At 58.8% G+C, this 20,513-nt stretch overlaps 1 protein-coding gene across 4 annotated transcripts in view; it reads right to left on the bottom strand.

Moving 5' to 3' along the window:
- Positions 1-4,750: 4,750 nt before the first annotated feature.
- The window catches only part of STK40 (serine/threonine kinase 40), a 37,333-nt gene continuing 21,570 nt past the window's right edge, over positions 4,751-20,513 (bottom strand). For 3 of the 4 annotated variants that reach the window (XM_043876498.1, XM_043876497.1, XM_043876499.1), the window contains 8 exons: positions 20,356-20,499; positions 18,154-18,381; positions 17,322-17,374; positions 11,939-12,054; positions 9,221-9,365; positions 8,962-9,081; positions 8,422-8,506; positions 4,751-7,079 (listed from right to left, as the gene is read on the bottom strand). In XM_043876498.1, coding sequence (XP_043732433.1) covers positions 6,858-7,079; positions 8,422-8,506; positions 8,962-9,081; positions 9,221-9,365; positions 11,939-12,054; positions 17,322-17,374; positions 18,154-18,381; positions 20,356-20,499 — 1,113 coding nt within the window. In that variant the 3' untranslated portion in view covers positions 4,751-6,857. The remainder of the gene's footprint in view (positions 7,080-8,421; positions 8,507-8,961; positions 9,082-9,220; positions 9,366-11,938; positions 12,055-17,321; positions 17,375-18,153; positions 18,382-20,355; positions 20,500-20,513) is intronic. The other variant, XR_006335664.1, reaches the window with a different exon arrangement.

Raw genomic sequence — 20,513 nt, 5'->3', positions numbered from 1 at the left:
CAAGTTCCATTTCAGGTGGTTGATTTGAGAGGTCCATAAGTATCTGGGTGGAGCCATCAGACACACAGGCGCGGCCCGGAGGAGTCTGGTCGGCCTGGGTGTGTGTTTGAGAGTCCTTAACACACAGGATGGATTGAACACCCCGGGAGTGGCTGAGGTCGCCCAAGGGACAGGAGAGGAGAGAGCTCTGGATGCTGCATTTCGGGTCTCCTGCAGGAGATGGCAGTCAGTGAGGGGGGAGGAAGACCTGGCCAGGCGAGGGTGTGATCAGCCGTGTTAAATTGGGCTGCGAGGGTAAGGCGAGGCTGGAACCCAACCCCTGGCTGTGGGTTCCCTTGGGTAGCACTGACGTGTTCTGTGCCTGCTGTCCGTGGGGTGTCGGTGTGCGGCAGGTGTGTGGGTATGGCCAAACCTGAGTCTGTGTTGGTTTGTATGGCACACACCTGTGCTCCATGTGGGTCTGTGTGTATGCCTGTCTGAGTGGGGGCTGTGAGATGTTGGATATGTTTGTATTAAGCTGTTGACTTGCATCTGTGCTATGCAGATCTCTGGGTATCGCTACCTACAGACGAAGGTGTGTCTATGTTTGGGTTGGGGTGTGACTTGTGTGAGTGGGTCAGGTGTGACTCAGCCCTGGGGAAGCAGGTGGCCATGTTGGAGCAGAGTAGGAGTTGAGATGCTGGCTGGTTCCACAATGAGAGGTACCCAGAGGGCTGCTTTTTCCAGGGGGTCGGGGGGAGGCACGTGGCCAAGTCAGGCCAGAGGTAGGAGAAGTGGCGGGCTTGCCCAGAGGGTTCAGAGAAGCTGGGAGCTGCTCCTCAAGGCCCTGGGAGAGGTGCCTGACGCCTTTGGCCCATGTGGTCCCCTGACACCATCCCCCTGCCCTCCTGGCCACCTGCCTATCTGTTTTTCCGCCTGCCTCTGCCCACCCGCCAGCCTGTCTGTAGGTCTGCCCAGGCACCTGCTTTCTGGTCTTGCTGGCTCGGATCTCTGCGTATCTGTCACCTGCCTGCCTGGCTTGCATCCCACTTCTCCACCTGCTGATTTCCTCCCTGTCTGTCAGCCTATGGCTGACCTGCTGCCTCCCACCTGCCTGTTTGATAGCTGCCTTTCTGTCCTCCTGTCTGCCGGTGAGACTAAACATTTGTCACCTTGGGAGGCACAGAGTGTTCCTAAGATGACGCACAGGAAAGACAGGTATTAAGGGGTGGTCATTACTTTGCCAATAAAAGTCCGTCTATTCAAAGCTATGGTTTTTCCAGTAGTCATGTATAGATGTGAGAGTTGGACCATAAAGAAAGCTGAGTGCTAAAGAACTGATGCTTTTGAACTGTGGTGTTGGAGAAGACTCTTGAGAGTCTCTTGGACTGCAAGGAGATCCAACCAGTCCATCCTGAAGGAAATCAGTCCTGAATATTCATTGGAAAGACTGATGCTGAAGCTCCAATACTTTGGCCACCTGATGTGAAGAACTGACTCATTTGAAAAGACCCTGATGCTGGGAAAGATTGAGGGCAGTAGGAAAAGGGGATGAGAGAGATTGAGGTGGACTCGATGGACACGAGATTGAGCAAGCTCCAGGAGTTGGTGATGGACAGGGAGGCCTGGTGTGCTGCAGTCCATGGAGTCACAAAGAGTCGGACACGACTGAGCAACTGAACTGAACCGAAGGGGTGATCAGAAGGCTGAGAGATTCAGGGCCTCTGGGAGGGCCCTTGGGAAGCCTGGCATGTTCAGGGCCCAAGGCAAAACCTGACTCTGCCTCCTTCACCAGTGGCCCAGGTTGGGGCCAGGCTTGGCTGCTCTGCTCCTGGACACCAGGGCCTCACCCCACTGGAGCTTCAAGGGCTGGCCTAGCTCTTGGGTGGAGGGAAGAAGGGGACTCACTTAAGGCCTCTTAAGGCCTGTCTAGCCCTCTGACTGCCCCCTCAGCACCCGGGACAGCTGCTGGGAAGAGGAACTGTGCAGGTCTGGGATGTGAGTCATCATGGGTAGGGATGTTGAGTATTGTTTAGGTATCTGGCGCCCTGCTAAGCACTGTGCTCGTCTCAACCCTTCAGATCCTCTCACTAACCCTTCAGATCCTCTCACTAACACTGTGTGACTTGTAGTGTGACCTCCATTCTTTAAATTCATCTTTATCGGGGTATAGTTACTTTACAATGTTGTGTTAGTTTCTTCCTGTGAAACTAGCAGCAAAGTGAATCAGTCATAAGTATACATATGGGACTCCCATTTTACAGAGAAGGAAAGTGAGGCTTGGAGGGGTCAAGTGGCCTGTGTACAGTCACAGGAATGGAAATTCACGGGGCCTGGATTTGAACTTCAGATCCATGTTCCCTACCAGTCTTCCGCAGGGCAGTTCTAGGCCGTGGTTCTCCACATCTGTCAGACCCAAAGCTGCCTTTTCATGATATTTTCTTTTTTATTGTTTTGGCTGCATCAGGCCTTAGTTGTAGCATGCGGAATCCATTGTTGCAGTGCAGGGGGCATCTACTCTAGTCACAGCACGTGGGCTCCAGGGCATGCAGTGTGTGGGCTCTGTAGTGTGTGGGCTCAGCTGCACCACAGCATGGGGGAACTTAGTTCCCCAACCAGGAATCGAACCAGCATCCCCTGCGTTGGAAGGTGGATTCTAAACAACTGGATCACGGGGGAAGTCCCCATATTTTCTATTGCTTCTTTTGTGCTCTGGAAATGAAATTTATGGCTAATATACCCACCTCTAATTAAAAATCAATATATAATTAAATCAAAATTAATATGTAATTAAATCACATTATATTATTAAATTAATATAGATAAGATAGTTTACAGATGTACATATATTCTTATCCTGTAATATATATAAAAGAAATAAAGGGTAATGTTGTGTATTTGTGAACTGGTTAATTCCCAGGAAGGTGACAGCTAAAGGTGTCAATGTCTGAAATGGTGGTGAACTCTTGGTTAAGTTCTGAACAAAAAGTACACATTTCTTCCACTTTACACAGTAGTTGCCTTCCCAGAAAATTTAGTGTATATTATGGATACCCAAGTCCTCTGTGTTTATGTATAAAATGGTGTTAGATTCTTGGCTCCGGTAATTATAAACACATTTCTTCACTCGTGTTGAGCAGGATGTAGAATCTGCCTGCCTTCTGGGGTTGTCTGGAGTGCCTGGCCCCAGCCCCCTAAATGCCAGCAGCCTCTCACCCCCACCACCACCTACCCCCATCATTGTGACAGCCAGCCCCCAATTCCCCACCCCAACATGGTCACATGGAAAAGCCTCCCGCCCCTCATGGAGCTCAGCATTTGAGTCGGGGAGACAGATATCGTCACTAACTAACTACACGTCTCTTGTAATAACAGTCTGTGATGGGAAATAAAGCCGGGGAAGGGGTGAGGGAAGACCCAGTGGACACGGCCAGGCACAGCTCCCAGCTGGCTTCTCTCTGAAGCTGCTCTCCCCAAGGACCCTGGGGACCAGGCAGTCGCTAACACGGGTGGGAACATCTTGGTTCTTGTTTTGACCCTTCAGAAGCATAGGAGGCTGTTGATCATACCTGCCTTTCTGGTACTTTCCCCTTGCTTTCCTTTCAGGGCTCACACAAAAAGTACTGGTAAAGGGGGATCTGGGAAGTTTAAGTCAACGAAGCAACAGTTCTGGTGTGAGAGCTGTGGCCAGTAGTAGGTGCCGAGGACTCAATGAGCCCAGGAGTCCGGCTGCACACAACTTGCTGCTTGGGTGGTGCTGAGTGTTAGCCTGACACGTAGGTGCCCAGGTGATACCTGTGCTCAGGACAGAGGCTGATTGGGTCAGGGGTGCAGGAGGGAGGCTGAGATGGCGATGAGGCCCTGGGGGTCAGGCTTGTGGACCTGAGTGTGGCTGGGGTGGGCAGGGAATGCCGGCAGCTTCTGACCTGGGACAGCGTGACAGATCAGGAAAAGGGAACATCTGTGTAGGCTCGGGAGTGGCCAGGAAGATGGGGGCCGCTTGGCTGCTGGGGTAAATGTGGGAGGAGGGAAAGGTGGAGGCCTGGGGGCCTGCTCTAAAGAATCTTCAGAGAACCAGGGCCTTCCCAGAGAACCCTGGAGGGGTGTCGTCCCCGCTTGCTGTGTGGACACCTGCCTGGGAAGGGGCTCCTCTGGCATGGACCGCTGTTCCTTTTGTGACCTGGGCCTGTGTGGGTTCTGAATACACAAGTAGGTCTGCCTGTGTGCTATGGGGGATGCTGGGGACAGGACCAGTCCGCCTCTAGCTCCAGTGCTCAATTTGCAGAGTTTAAATTTAGGTGAAGGAAGGAAGGCCCCCCCACCCCCCGCCCCGCTTGGTTTCCTATGGAGGGGAGGGTGGTGTAGGAAAAAGCCCAGCCCTTCTTACCCCAGCTGCCCTGGATGGGCACATGGGCGGTCTGTCTGGCTAGGGTCCCCCCACCCCAGCCGGGGGGTTTGGTGGTGAGAGAGGATCAATTCTCTGCTGGTTGCAGCTGCTCTGGGACACATCCTTCCTGCATAGGTCGGGGCTGAGCCAAGCCAGGCAGAGAGTCCCCCTTGGGACTTGGCAGGAAGCTGGACCAAAGCGGGCTGGGAGAATGTTGGGTGGTTCTGGCCCCCCCCAGCTTTGAGACGACGAGGGCTGCTGGGGTGGAGTGGGGGTGGGGCCCCTGGTGGCAGAGCCCAGAGTGAAGGGGTCCTGCTCTGCCTGGCTGGGTGGCAGGGACGGCGATGCAGTGAGGAGGGAAGAGATGATGCAGACCACGCTGGCTCCAGGTCAGGAAGTTTTATTGCTGACATGCAGGAAGAGTCCCCATGTAGTACAAAAATATGACTTTATACAAACTTTTTTGTGACTTTTTCCGTTTTTGTTTCTTTACAGTAGGACTTCTCTCAGCGTGTGACACCCAGTGAGGGCAGACCCAGCCTCCTCTCATTTGCTTTGCCAGAAATTAATCAGACGGATGGGTTGACCTTGGAAGGGACCAGTCTGTCTGACAGGCTTTTGCAGACCCAGAGGATATTGCTTTGAAAAGGAGGAGAAGGACCACCAGGTGAGCGGGCCTGGAGGGTCTGGGCGGGCGGCCGGACAAGGGGCTCAGGTGAGGCCCTCACAGAAAGACAGTCACAGGCGCTGGGAGCCCTGGGCGGGACTGCATTTCCACTCCTTAGGAGACTTCTTTTTTGAAATAAATATAGAAAAGAGGGCATCCCACCCCCAGCCCCACCCCCGCGCAAGACCCTGGCTCTCAGCGGCTGGATGGCTGAGGGAGGCCAGCCTGGTGCTCGGGGGTGAGTGCGGGGCTCAGGTAGGCCCCGCGGACCCACTGAGGCAGAGGCTCGAGGCGCCCGCGTGCCGGGGTTGGGGGTGGGGAGGAAGGGGGTGTGGGCGGCCCTGCTACTGCTGGCAAGAGGTGGCCCCATTTTTTCCAGATGGGGAAACTGAGGCACAAGGAGGTTTTTTTTTTTTTTTTTTGGGACCTTGCCCAAGTCACTCACAGTGAGTCAGCTTTTGGGGAGGGCGCAGCTCACACGCTGGGGAACAAGGTCATACGGGCCTCGGTCACCTCCCCCACTGGGCAGGCAGGGCAGGGCTGAGGGCCCAGGGCAGCCTGGAGGGGGATACTCGGCTGCTCTGAGGGGCTGGGGGCGGGGGGCGGGCGCAGGCAGGTCAGGGGAGGGTCTCTGCTTGGCGCTGGGCAGGGCCAAGTCCAGTGCGGGAGAGCGGGGAGGGGGGCATTCTGGTGAGAACAGGGTTTTCTGGCAAGACGGGCATCCACTTCAAAATCTCGGCTCAAAAGGGCAGCGGGGCTGTTCTCAACCCAGGCGGGGCCCCCGGCCCCTACAGGTCTCCCTCGTGAGCCCTGCAGCCCCCAGGAAGGACCCTGGCGACCCTGGCGGTCTGCTGGGAGAGACACCGCCTCTGTTACGAGGCAGGGGGGGAGATGCCCCTGCTCTTCTCTGAACAGAGGGGTGCCGGCCGTGCTCACATCTGGCCGAGGACCCCCTCCCATCCGGGTCAGCATCACCTCGGTACCACGTTGAGGGGTGGAGGAGGAAACCAGGGCTAGTGAGGGTGTGCAGCACCTCAGAGAAGCTGAGCTGGGAGAAAGAGAAGCCAGTCTAGAAGACCTCCTCATCACCGGAGACAAGGAGGGACTGGTGGGCTGGAGATGGAGGGGGCCGGCAAGAAGGGGCTTCTGAGCCCGGGGCTGAGGAAGGGGCCCACTGGGGGCTGTGGGCTCCCCTGCTGTCCAGCCAGGCTGGGGGCAGCGAGTGGCCACGGGCCGAACCACCTAGAGATGGCAGAGAAGCTGGTTTCAGTACAAAAATAAATATATTTGATTCCGCTTAAGATGAGGTGAGAGTTTTCCAAAGCTTGGACTGAGGGGCCTGGGTCAGAAGGGGAGGGATGAAAACAGACTGTGAGGGGTCTGGGAGGGCAGTGGGGAGTGGGCGTTCTTGTGGGGAGCCAGCAATGAGCTGCACTTTCAGCTTATGTGGACTGTTGGGGGGCAGCTGCCCCCTGGGGGTCGGGGGGGCGGGGGTCAGTGGTGGGCGGGCTCCCTCCTCCTCCTCCTCCTCACTCAGTCCAGAGACAGCATGGTTAAAGAGACAGAGGTAGATTAAAACGTTATGATTAAAAGCAGATTAGTTATCTAGGCTTCTCAGATTAAAAAAAAACCAAACAATCAAGCAATCATTCCAAAAGGTAGCTTCGCGGTACCTCTGCTGACCACACGGGTGACCTGGGCTGTCCCTGCCCCGTTCCCGGCGCAGCCCAGGCAAGAGTTCAGCACGGCGGCGGGGCGGCAGGGCCACTGGCTGGGGGCCGGGACGAGGTGGTGGGCGGGCGCCGGTGCCCCTGCCCAAGGCTGCTATTTCCGCAGGTAGCGCTGGGCCAGGATGGCCGCGTCCAGGGGGTTCACAGGCTGCGCGTCGTGGCCCAGCCGGCGCACGGGCGGCACCCCCGCCCCCGACGGCCGCTTGGGCGCCCAGCCGCGGGCCTCGTGCCCGGAGCTCTTCTCCTCGGCCAGCAGCAGCTGCTGCCGCATGTAGTTCTCAAATTCATACTGGGAGCTCTCCTCTGTCACCTTCGCCTTCACAGCGGAGAGGGGCAGGCCGAGCGACAGGCGGGTGTGCGAGAGAGAAGAGCAGGGGGGCGTCAGCTGGCTTGACTCAAGAGGGCCCCTCCCCAAGCACCACCCCCTGGGCCCGATCTAGTAGTGGCCGAGAACGGGGGCCGGGGGGGAAGGTCCCTGAAGCTCCCCAGCCAACCTGGACCTCGCTGGGCTGGCCCCTCAGACCTGTGACCTCCTAACCCGCTGACCGTGGGAGAGGTCACGTTCCCTCAGAAGACCTGGTGCCCGCCTGTGTGACAGGGTGGTACGCTCCCCTCCCCGAGGCCCCCAGGGACCAGTGCAGGCCCAGTGTTCGGGTGGCCTGGGCTGGGGCGCTCAGTGCCTGGGCAACCCTGTTTCTCTGTCGTGCCCCAGGCTGAGGTCCCTGGAGAAGCCCACACACAGTCACAAACTGAAGTGGGAGGCCCCACCGCAGGGGGCTGGGGGAGCGCAGGGCTGTGGAATCAGGCTGTGGTTGACTCTGAGCCCTGTGGCTTTGGGGAGGTTACTTTCCCTCTCTGAACCTGTTTCCTCTTTCGTGAAACAAGAACACACACGGGCTGCACAGGCCTGCAGTGAGGGCTGAGTGAGATGTACTGGGGGCCCTCGCTGCTTGCTAGGGTTGATTCTTTTTAGCTGCTAAACAGCCCCGGGGGCGGGTGGGAGCCGGGGGCGGGGTTCTGAAATTCTTCGAAGACAGAGGGCTCTGCTGTGGTCCTGGGCTGGCTCCACCCGGTCCCCCCGTCCAGTGCTTGCTGTGGGACTCGGGGTGGCCCAGAGACAGAGGGTCCTTACAGCTTCCCTCCCAGGACTCAGCAAGCCCTGCCCTCCAGGGGGCACCCTAAGATCACCCGCCGGCTGCTGCTGGGCACCCTGGGCCCGGCCCCTACCCCTGGTCCAGCACTTTCTCCAGTGCAAGGGACAGGGGAGGAGGGAAAACCGGGAGAAAATGAATCATCTGAAAAACAAACAGCGGGAAGGGCGAGAGAGAACCCTGTGACTCAGAGGGGCAGAGAAGTGTGGCTGTATAAAGGGCTGGCGTGTGGCAGAGCCAGGGCCTGGGCAGGGAGAGGAAGCCACCTCGGCTGCCCCACCGCCCCTCTCTCAGGCCACAGAACTGCCAACTGAGCCAGACACGAGGCAGGCCCTGGGCGGCTCAGGCTGAGGAACCTGAGGCTCCCGTTCCCACTCCAAGGGCTGGGGAGAGGCCAAGGTGGCCCAGCGCCCTGCCAGGAGCTGCTACCTCCGCCCTGCCCAGCCTGCCTGGAGGGCTGGTACCTCAGGGCCTGGCCAAGCGGCCTGGCTGCCGTCCCCAACTCACCTCCTGGGAGCTGTCTGCGTTGCTCATTTGGTCGTCGATGTCAGGAACCACCTGCAGAGGCCCGCTCAGAGAAGACAGGGACTGCCTGCAAGGGAGGCAGATGAGCGAGGCGGCTCCAGGCAGCCCGGCCCTGCTCCCCCCAGTCTGGCTGCCAGGAGCCCAGCAGGGCCGGTCCCCGCTGCTCTGAGACTTGGCTGGAGTCAACAGACCTGGGCTGAGTACCAGCTCAGCCCCTTCCTGACACCACTGCCTCTGCTGCTCCGAGCCTCAGCTTTCTCACCCAATAAGTGGGGGACAACTTCTGTCTCGCAGGCTGCGGTGAGAACTCAGTGCGATAAGGCCCATCCTATAGCTGGCATCGACTGGCACGCAGTAGGTGCCCAACCCTGAGTTCTGCCTGCGTCCTCCAACCCTGCCCATCAGGACCATCTGGAGACCTGACTCTGCCTGGTGGAGACAGGCCCAACCTCAGGCGACCCTCTGGGGAGGCAGGGCAGTGCCCACGGGCGGGCGAGACCCTGCTCTGCCCGGCCCACGCACCACGACGCGATGGTGGCGCTGAGGGCCTCCAGGACGGCGGCGGCGGCCAGGCGCTGCTGGGGGTCGAGGACGAGCAGCTTCCGGATGAGACACACGGTGTTCTCAGAAACCCGGCCGTCCCTGATGCAGGAGAGAGGGGCAGCGGGGCACTCAGGCGGGGTGAGCTGGTGCTGGGTCCGGGGCCCAGGACGCCAAGCCTCACCGTGTTGTTTCTACCCCTCAAGCCCGATGGGCCGGAGCCCAGGGAGGGAGGACTCACTCGGGGATGGTGTACTCGGCGGCCTTGATCTTGCGGAAGAGCTCTTGCGGGATGCTGTCGTAGAAGGGGAACTGGCCGTAGAGCATGGTGAACAGCACCACGCCCAGGGCCCACATGTCGCTGGGCTTGCCCCGGTACGGCCGGCCTGCAAGGCACACAGACACACACGTGCTCAGCCCAGGGCTGGGGAAGAACGGCCCTGCACTCCCTTCCCTGGCACTCCCGGGAGTCCTACCCAGGGGACCCCCTTCCACCCCGGCACCCTCACTTCCGGTCACCCTCCTGTGCTTCCTCCCAGGCAAGCCACACTGGCCCCGTCCCTGAGCTTCAGCCAGGTGCCTTCCTCCTTTATTCCTCGGGCTGGTTCCTGCTCGTGCTCTGGAGATCTGGCTGCACAGGAGGATGCCCCATCTCGGCGTGCTCCACGAGGAGAAGGGGTCTCACCTGGCCTTGTGCAGCCCACCCCTGGGGCAGGCCTCACACCGCCTCCCCCCAGCACCAGCTCTGCTCTGCTCTGCCTGGGCTCTCGGGCGCTGGTCCAGCCCCATCAGCAGATAAGCTCACCCGGGAGCTCTAACCATCAGGCGATTTCTCCCTGAGCTCTGACTGTTGAGGGAACATTGAACTTCAGGATTTTGTTTTGATAATGACAATGCCGGCTATGGTTCATTGAGCCACACACTAGGTTAAAGGCTTATTTAATCCCACTGGGACCTAAGGAATTAGGGGCTATTATTAGCCTGATTCCAGAGATGAGAAAATAGAGGCCCAGAGAGGTCAATACCATTCCCAAGGTCACACAGGTATTAACCAGACCATGAACTGTGGGGGTAAGGCCATGCCTGCCACTTCATAGCCTCACAGGTCTGCGCTTAGCACACAGAATCAATGAAAGGCAGACTTGAGACCAGAACCCACTTGAGTCACCCCACTTTGTCCTCTTAACAACGGGGGGAGGCAGGACTGTTTTCAGCTTTTAACCCAGGAGGAAGCTGAAGCTCAGAGAGGGGGCTGAGGGCCGAGGCACACAGCTGCGTAATTAACATGGCCAGTCCCAGAGCCTGGCCTCCGGTCTCCCGGCCCAGGTCTCTTTCTGAGGCAGGGGGTTCCTTTGTTTTATTCTCCAAGACTGGTATCTGTCTGGAGGAGCCAGAGAGAGAGGCCTCGGGCAGCAGGTGGGAGTGACTGCACATGGAGGCCACCCCGGCCTGGCTGCTGAGGAGACTCCACCAGAGGCAGCACCCCCCCCCCCTCCAGTCACAGACCCCACCTCACAGCTCTGGGTTGAGGAAGGGGCCTGGGTCTTCCTCCTGGCTCTGTCACCTACAGGGAGGCCTTCCAGATACTCATGTGGGGTTATCCAGGCTGGGTTGTGGGGCGGGGGTGCTCAGGAGGCTGGGATACCCCGACACCCAGATCTTTCTCGCAGGGGCCACCGTGACTCCAACCCTGATCCCCAGGCCTGGGAGGTGGCACCGCTGCCCTCTGCAATGGTTGTCCTGTCAGAGGCCTGGCGCTCCAGCAGAACCCTCAGCTGGGAGGAGGCCTCCAAGGAGACTGCAGATGGCTGTGGCAAGTTAGAGTGGCCTGTTCCCCGGGAAGACAGGTGACAACTATTACTGTGAGGAGGGAGGCACGTGTGAGTGCGGGGGATGACAGGCCCCGGAGACAACCCTGCAATCTTCACGATGGAGGGATGGCAGTGGGGGTGAGCCCTTGGAGCGATCAGGACAGAGCAACCTCAGTTTGGCAAAGGACAAGCCAGAAAGGAAAGAAAGCCTATGGTGAAACAGTTAGGAGCGAGGGTTTGGGCAGAAGGCAGCCCTGGCAGGGTGGGGGAAGCCTCAGTTTTCTGGTGAACCATTAGCTGTGACTGTGAACAAGAGGTCTGGCCTCTCCGAGCCTCAATTTTCTCATCTGTAAAAATTCTACCTCATGGGGTAGCTGTGTGGTTTTAAACAGATGATGCCTGTCACATGGCTCAGTGTAGCGTCCGGCACCAACGGTACGACCAGAAGGTGGCAGCTACGTAATTGACTTGTTCTGGGTACCACTACCTGTCTCAGTCATGGAGGCAGGGTGCTTGTCTGCCTGTTCACTGCTGTATCCGAAGTGTCTCGAACAGAGCCTTGTACATGGCAGGGCCTCAGTAAATACCAGCAGAGTAAATGGATGAACAAATAGACAAAGGGAGTGGTAGATGCAAGTCTCATCACAGTAACCTCCGTGAAGACCTGTTCAAAGGCATCCTTTCGGACTTGAAATAAAGGATGTTTCTTAACAGGGCCTCTGCCAGGCCTTGCATGACTGGACCCCCACGCGTCTCCCCTTGAACTTTCTGAGCAGCAGCCTCAGGGGCCTTCCGTGGGTTCCTCAAATGTGTGGTGCCACCCCTGCCCAGGCACACCCCCTCCCCAGTGGGTTGCTATTATCCTCAAGATACAGCTCAAGGCCTTCGAGTGCCTATTTCTCACACTCAGAGAAATCAGGTTTCTGTCTTTCCGAGAACTAATCTCAGAGAGTAATTAAGTGTGATGACTGCCATCTTCCTCCATGAGACCCCACATTTTGGACCTGGACGGGCAGTACTGGTTTGGGTCACCACCGGAGCCCCAGCACCTCGCCCAGGGCACAGATACAGTCTGCTGCCTGAGTGAACGGCTGCAGAGCCTGACTGGGTGAGGGCCCTGGGGGCTGCTGCTGGCGCCCCGCACATACCGCTGAGCACGTCTGGACTGATGTAGGCAGGGCTCCCCCGCTGGTCCTTCAACAGGTCCCCCTCGCTCACGAGATGCTTCCCGAGGCAGAAGTTGGTGATGGTTATCCGATGCGTCCTGGGGGGCGGGAGGCAGAGAGTGAACAAACCTCAGAGTTTGTACCCCCGGCTGCCCCCACCTCTCGTCCCAGGGGCAGAGGAACCACACCCGCATCCTCTTCTGTTCCCCTGGCCCTCCTCGTCTTCCCCGGGGCTGTGTGGGGAGTGCCATCGGGGGTACAGACACAGGCCAGTCACCTGGGTTGATACCTGGTGAGTTGTCCCCGCAGGGACCTGAGTCACTCTGCCCAGGGAAGCTTCAGGGTACTCCCCTGAACCTGCGCCCTTCCTGAGTCCTGGGGCTACAGTTTAGGGTCTGGAACAACTGCGGAGGTTTCTTCAAACAACCCCACACAGTATCTAGGTTGGGAGGGACTGTGGTGTAGTTCAGCTCCCTCATTCACCCATGAAGAAGTCCAGCAGAGTCCTGGAGGCCTCCCTGAGGACTGCTTTGTCCCCCGGGGGCTGATTCCTTCGGTCATCACTCTTAGGATTAAGTACTATCACATTATCACTGACAATGCTAAACACTAATGCCTACTGAGCGCAGACCCTTATCTGGGCTTATGTGCCCAACAGGGGCTGTCTGCACTCACGCCTCACAGCAGCCTACGATGGAGGCTTTCTCACTGCCCACTTCACAGAGGATGCAGTGAGGACACCCGGACAAGTGGAGGGGCTTGTCTGGGGTCACACAGCTAGTGAGCAGTGGAGCAGGGTCCAACCCAGGTCTGTGTGACCCCAGAGTCTGCACCGAGTGACACCGGGCAGGTGCCCACGGCGTCCCTGGCTGGTGCCCAGCCCCTGACTTTCCCGTCCGTTCCATCCAAGCTAACTCACCCCTTGTCTGGTACCTGAGACTCTGCACTGACTAGAAAGCCAGAGACCCCCATCTGAGAGTCGTGCTGAGAGGAGCTTTGGGCTCAGATCCTTTCTAGGAAGTCACAATGAGAACAAAAGTCGGCGGCCCCTGGGGATGCGGGGAGGCAGGGGCCTCTCCACCCACAGGCGAGCAAGGCCTCCTGCGGGCTCCCACGTCAGCAGGCTGGGCAGGGAGGCCTGGGAGGACAGTGGAAAGGGAGGCTGCACCGGGGCCTCGCACGTGAGGCTCCCAGAGCCCTCCAGCTTTCTTGGGGAGTTCTGCTGGCAAGGGCTTGGTGCAAAAACAAAGGCCGCTCTGTCCCGTGTTCCAAATGGAAACGCTGACTCTCGCTCTCCACACAGGCCTGCCCTGGCACATGCCACAGAAACCAGCCTGGTGGCCCCCAGGGCGGCGAGATCCCAAGACGGGGTGGTAAAGGGTCTCCGGTGCAGGTCACGTCAAGAAGTAGGACTGCTCCTGCTTGGACCCACCCCTGTCACTGTCCTGAATACGGGACTGCTAAGCCCTCTCGTCCATGAGAGCCCCACAAAGCAGGCGTGCTGCCTTTTCTCCATGGTCAGAGCTGGCCACGGGAGCTGGAGGCCCAAGACACTGGGAGGAGGACAACTCGGGGGACAGTCTGATGGGCTAGGGAGTCAGATCCCTGGCTTCCAGTCTTGGCTCTGCCCCTGCCTGGCTGGGTGATCTTGGGCATGTTATTTAATTTCTTGCTAAACCTCAAATTTTCTCATCTGTAAAACAAGGAAAATATCAACACCTAACTCCCAGGGCTGTGTTAGGATTTAACAAGTAGAAGATCCCAGGGAAAGTGCTGAATCCAGGGCCTGACAACTAGTGACTGATGACCAGCGGCCAGCTGCAAGTACATTTCGTCCTCAGACGGGGGGCACAGCTGGCGTGGGTGACCCTGGGAGACCCCTCGGAAGACAGTGTGTGGAGGCGGCGGGCGAGAGGAGCCACACCGTGACGACAGGCCCGGGAGCGCACCTGCCCGCCTGGGCCTTCTCTCTCTGTCGTCTCAGCCCTGCACGCGCTGGGCGCGAGGAAAGTTCGGCTGAGAATCTGCAGGGCGGGCCGGCAGGGCCGAGTTGGAGCCTCTCCCACAGGAAACCGCACGGTCTGCTTCCAGCCCTCCCGACGCCTGGCCCCGCTCCCTGATCTGCCACCATCACTTTGGTCGGTGAGGCGCACAGATCCCGGGAAGTCCAGACCCCCCAGGCTGGTCCTGGCAGGAGAGGCGAGGGTGGCAGGGGTGCAGGGAGGGGGACTCGGCGTCAGCAGGGCCTGCTGAGTGAGTCACCCTTCAGCTATGGCCCTCTGGGCTACCACACTGTGTCTCCTTTTCTAGGAAACTGGGTGTGCAAACGCACCCACGCGGAAAGAAAGGAGGATGGAGAAAGAACCCACAGTGAACCTCACGTAACCCCAAGAGGGGACTGTAATCCTTGCCCTTCATCCATAGCCAGGGAACTTGCTGTCGCAGTTGCCTTGCAAACCCTTCCCCTGTTCCCTCCCCTGGGAGTGATCCGTTCTGCTGGGGGCTTCCGGCTTGTCTGCTGCCTCTCCAGCTGGAGTTAGGGCCTGGCCTGATGGGCAGAAGGGGCTGGACCTCTGCCAGGTCCACCCCTGACTCGCAAGGATGAGAGCAAGGCCCCACGGCAGGGAGGGGTGTGCTGGTGGACACTTGGGAGTAGGAGCTGGGCGGTCAGCATGGGTCTCCGCAGCACCTCCCATGCCTTCCTGGCACCCATGACTCAAGCGAGAGGCGGCCAGGACCTCTGTCTGCCCAAGACGCAGCAAAGGGATTATCGGATTAGAGAATGTGCTGCCAAGAACCCAGGTCTGATGAGGTGTGGGTGCTCTGCAGTCCCAAGAAAACAGCGATGGGTGCACACGCACGCACACACGCACGCACGCACATGCACGGAAGAGCTGCTACACCAACGCCGGCATTACTCAGACAGGCATGACCTTCCGACCACATTCTCAGAACCTAGGGGCCCTGGAAAAATGGGAGCCGGCAGCTAAACCACCAATGGAGACAAAGAGGCCTGCGGCGCTGGTCTCGTTAGCACCACAGAAGCCCCTGATGGCACGCGCCCAAAAGCACCCTTGGGAGTCAACGTCCCTCAGCAGGCCAGGACCCAGCCCACCAACGTGAAGACAATGTGCTCCCAGGGCTGGGGTGGTCTGCGCTCTCCGATAACTGCCTCTCCTCGTGTACCACCTAGCTGGGGCCGGGGCACTGCGGGACATCCTTGCCGGCCACTCACCACATAGTGGGCCTCATCTCCAGAGGGAGAGGGCGTCAGGCCTGCAGCCTGCTGGCTCGCATCAGGAACGCTTATGAGGGGCCAAACCCTGTAGGTAGTCTCGTGTCTGGAGCCAGGATCTGCATGCGTGCATGCTAAAGTTGCTTCCATCATGTCTGACTCTGCAACCCCTTGGATTATAGCCCACCAGGCTCCTCTGTCCATGGGGTTCTCCAGACAAGAATATTGGAAAGGGCTGCCATGCCCTCCTCCAGGGGAATCTTCCCAACCCAGGGATCAAACCCGTGTCTCTTATGTCTCCTGCAATGGCAAGTGGGTTCTTTACCACTAGCCCACCTGGGAAGCCCAGTGTCTGCAGGGAAGCGTAATAATCTCTGCTTCCACAGACGAGGATGCAGAAACTCAAAGTGCCTGGTTCCACGGCAGCTTCTCAATACATGACTAAAGGAATGGGTGAATAATCACAGGGGCGCGTGCTCACGGCCTCAAGGGTAAATCAAGTGGCAGTGCTGTGCTGGGAGCTGGGTGTGACCCCCGGGGCCGCTCCTCCCGGGTTTCTAACCCTCTCTCGGCCGCTCAAGGGTTCACTCAGCCCTGGAACTCCCACCTTCCCTCCTCCCCGCGCAGCTCCCAGGACCAGGTTTTCACCACTGTTTTCTCAGGCTGGCAAACCTCTGCTCGTCCTTCGGGGACTGAGACGGCCAGAGTCTCGGCCCCTCTGTCCTCTGCACACTGGCCTCAATACAGTGACACCCGCTCCCCAGTTGCCCCCACCAGGCGGTAAGCTCCAGGAGACCGTCTGCGGCGCCAGCGCCGGGTGGGGCTGGAGACAGGCTGTGCACGGAGGGGCATCTGGGGCTGGCACGGCCAGGTCTGGTGCCCCAGGCCCCTCCCCAGAGCTCCTTTTCCTGTGACCACTGCGGCTTTGGCCACTTCCTAGGGACAGTGGGCCCAGGCCGCTACGGGATGGGCGCCGACATTCTGGACAGATCCCCCACCACACCACTTCTGCTACGAGGGGTGTGCGGCCCGCCACCTGTAAGCTCTCTGACCCACCCTAACACCGGGAGTGAGAGAGGTGAGGGTGAGAGGCTCAGGGAGCTCGGGGGACCGCGTTTCTAGGATCCTGGTGACACACGCCGGGCCTGGGCCCCTGCACGGCTGGTGCATCCTCTACCACGGCCCCAGATCAGGGGTCCCCAAGCCCTGGACCGGTGGTGATCCGTGACCTCCTAGCAAGCAGGAGGTGAGTGGTGGGTGGGACTGAAGTCACCCCCTATGCCCGTCTGTGGAAAAAAGTGTCTTCCACGACCCAGTCCTGGTGCCAAACAGGCGGGGGGACCGCTGCCCCAGGTCACTGGGAGGGGCCCAGACCCTCTGCCTGAGTGTGATGAGAGCCCGGGGCGGGGCCTCACATGATGTCCCTCTGCCGCCGGCTCCCCGAGGATGCCGGGGTGAGCTGCTCAGACCCTCTCCAGTAGGGAGGTGCTCTGTCCCTGCTGCTAGGAAAGTCATCCTTTTCCAGGAAGTCCTCTCAGCCAAAGGAAGCTGCCCTGCTCAAAGCTACGCCCCCGGGCACAGCCTCCAATTCAGTGGCACGCTGCAGTCGGGGTACAGGGCCATGCGCCCCTTGACTGGATGCGGAACCTCTGAAGGGCCACCTGGCTTTCCAGGCTGAGGCCCTGTCGTGACTGCCCAGAGTTCAGCTTCTCCCTCAGCCCAATCTCGCTCCCTCCTCCCCGAGGATGCGCCCCAGGAAACTTCCTGCATGCACATCTAAGAGTCTGTTTCCTGGGAACCTGTCCAGCCTTGCTTTGCTCATCTGTCATTCCGTCACCCGTTGGTCTATTTTTTATAGTCATTTACTGGGCACCCACTGAGCATGACAAACGAATGGACTAGGGAGACTGCTGAAATCCTTCCCAAGGCTCCCCTTCTGAGCAAGCACCATATTCCACTGCGGCAAAGGACAGAAGCAGGCATCCCATTCCCCAGCCCCCGGGGCTCCTGGGGGAGGTGGGCTGTGTGGAGTCAGAATCCCCGTGGGGACGCTGAGGCTCTGGGCAGATGCAGTGTGTAGCCTGTCCCAGCCCTGAGGTTCCATCGTGAAAGAAGAAAAGTGAAGCTTACCTCTTATTGAGCACCATGTTCCCTAGCTTCAGGTCTCTGTGCACGATATTTTTCTGGAAAACAACAGGCACGTGGTTTGTACTGTGACGATCAGAGCCAGAGTGGCACCTGACCTGTAAGAGGCAGGCTCTCCAGGTGTTGGGGAAGACACGCCTCTTTAGGTTTGGGACTCAATTTGCAAGCCTCGGACAGATGAAGACCACTCTAAGGCCTCATTAAACATGCGCATGAACTGGGCAACATGTGAGCCCAGGCCGTCTTGGCCCCATCTACAGCGTTTACTCCGGTTCTTTCTCCCCCTAAGGCAGCCACCAGCGGAGAAAACCACTCCTCTCCCTGCCTCCATCAGACATCCCATAAAAAAAGCAAAAGCAAACCCCGCTCCCTCCCACCAAATCCCAAGCACCTGCCTAGATCTGGGGTCAGGGGTGAATTCTCACAGTTCTGATGACGAGTATCACAGGCTCAGCCCCACAGAAGCCATGTGTCCGAAGGCAGCCCAGGCTCTCCTAACCTGTGCCTCAGGGTTCCTGACACCCCTGACTCTAGGAAAGGCTCAGAGACAGGCTGTGGCTGCCCCTGGTGGGTGTCTCACCCCTAGCCTCTCAACTGATGGGCATTACTGTGCTGGACTCTGCTGGGCGGCCCACATGCCCCAGGATCGTGGGCTGGGCCTGCGGCACGCGCCCTCAGGCGTGCCATCCAGCCGCGTTCCTTCTGGACGTCCCGGCTGCAGAGCACGCTGGGCGAGGGCGGGACAGCGCTGCAGCTGTCAGAGCAGCGGGGTGGCTTTCCAAGGAGAGGAGGCGGGAGCCGCGGGGCGGGGCCTCACCTGGTGCAGGGCCTCCACCACGCGCACCACGTCGTAGAAGATGACCACGGTCTCCCGCTCGCTGAGCCTCTTCTCCTTGATGACGTAATGCTGCAGGTTGATCAGGTCGGCCGTCTTGTCGCTGAAGTCGTGCGCGCAGAGGCAGTCGAGGACGAGGCAGATGCGCTTCTTCATCTTCTTAACCATTCGGCTGGATTCAGTGTCCTCAACCACTTCACAGGTGCGGTCCTGGGAGGAAGGGCACAGACCGGGGCTTGGCCGTGGGCTCAGCAGGGCCAGGGCCAGGGCCAGGGGCTCTACCGGAGCCTGGACAAGCCTGCATGTGAGTGGTGGGGGCCTGACATCTGGGCGGCATGGACCCCGTGGCCCTGCTTCCCCGGCGCCACTGCCAGGCCCAGACAGGGCCCAGGCTGAAGCAGCGCGGGTCAGGCTTTAGGCTCTGGTCCTACTGCAAAGCGTATGGCTCAGGGCTCGGCACCGAGGGCCCAGTGTGCTAGCAGCCTCTGAGCGCCGTGTGAGGGCAGCACCCTCAGGGCCCCCATCTCCCTTAGCTCTCCCAGAGTCCAGCAATGATCAATGCAAACTTCCTTCCGATGTCCATGATGGTGGGAGCTAAGAGTTCTGTGTGTTCAAGGCAACTGTTTTCACATGGATGCAGGATTCCTGGGCCATACAATGGCGCTGGCCCCTGATGGCTGATTTCAGGCCCTGGCTCCTCCTTGTCCTAGCTGCAGGACCTGGGGCAGTTCAGCTAACCTCTCCAAGTTCCTGGTTCCTCATGTGTGAAGGGGGGCCGGCAACTTCTACCTCACAGGGGTGTAGAGAGAAAAGACAACCATGCCAAGTGTGTAGCAAGCACTTGGGCTTGGTATCGATAAGCCAGGGCTTGGTAAGCTGACACTGCGACCCACCCTAAGGGTGGTAGTTCTGGATGCATTTTTCTTGCTAAAAAAGTATGTCAAGGGAGAGAAAACACAGTGCAACATGGGTACTTTTATCCCAGCAGCTTGAGGAGGCCTCCGTGCCAGCACAGCAGGCTGGGGGACTCCTGGGGACGAACTCCGTATTCCTCCTCCAGGGCAGATCATATATCTCATTCTGTCTTCCCTGGAGGCCCAGCCCAGTGTCTGGTACACAGAGGACTCTGGAGAGGCTTCTCACCACTCAGGGTCTCTTATCCAAAATGTCAGACACCAAGGCCAAGCTCTGGAAGCTACCAGAGATGAAATACTAAGAAATCATCATTACCCCCCATTTGATTTCATGTTTAAGGGACACAAATTTTCAGAGGTGCCTTTCAGTGCACATCTAAGAATGAAGACCTTGGTGGGGTCTATGTGTGGCAGTGGGAGGCATTTCCCACTTATTTTACCTCAAGAAGTCAAGCCAACAAGGAGCTTTTATTGCCTGAAATAACAGCAGTGACAAGCACGTGTGTAGCTGGACAGCTCAGGGCGTTCTACCCTCTCATTCATCCTCCTAGCACCATGCAAGGTGGGCACAGTAATCACGGCTCTCAGATGAGGGATCTGAGGCTTGGGAAGTGACTTGCTCGAGGTTACACTACCTGAATTCAGAACTGCCTGCTTCAAAACCTGTGTGCCCTCCCTGACACCAGGCCCATCCAAGTATGCATGGGCCTGGCCAGCGTGCCGAAGGCGGTGCAGAAGCTCTGCGGGGGCCGTCAACAGGACCCACTCCCCCAGCATTCAGAGTGCTGGTTCTTCGTTTCATTTTTGGAGACATAATTTCAGTTCTGTTCTAGGGAAGGCTCTTTTCAGGGTACCAATTGCTAATCAGTACCTTTCCTAAGGGACCTGGGACATCCGAGCCCAGGGCCCAGGGACCCTTGCTGCAGATGCTGAAATGCCCAGGCAGGCAGCAGGACTGGTACCAAAAGCAATCACGGATATCCACCATTCCCTGCCCCACCTTCCTCACCGCCCTCCCGCCCACCCTGGCCTGGCCGATTCTAGAAAGAGCCCGTGTCTTTAAATAACTTCCTGCTTTCCTCTTTTCTCGGAAAAGCGGCTCTTCAAAGAAAGCCTGCAAGCGGGGTGCATTCCCGCTAGGCTGCCACCATCACGGTGGCGCTGTGCTGACCGGGCCTCCAGGCTGCCAGCCAGAAGGCCTGCTGCTCTGCATGCAGGCAGACTGGGGGAGCTCGTGCGACGTGGCCCCAGCGGGAGAGGCGCCACTCACCTGGAAGAGCCCGTGGTGGTGAACCACCCCGTCCTGCGTGTGGAGGAGGGACAGCAGGGAGTACTCGGTGTGCAGCAGCATCTTGCCTTGCCGCTCCTCTTGGCTTTCAATTCCTTGGTCGCCCCTCTCCTCAAGGGTAAGGATCTTAGGAAGGCACG

This window comes from Cervus elaphus, chromosome 20 (assembly GCF_910594005.1).
Source record: "Cervus elaphus chromosome 20, mCerEla1.1, whole genome shotgun sequence".
Classification (NCBI taxonomy): Eukaryota; Metazoa; Chordata; class Mammalia; order Artiodactyla; family Cervidae; genus Cervus; species Cervus elaphus.
Note: the sequence above shows the minus strand (reverse complement) of the source record. Positions and strands in the feature narration are given on the sequence as shown.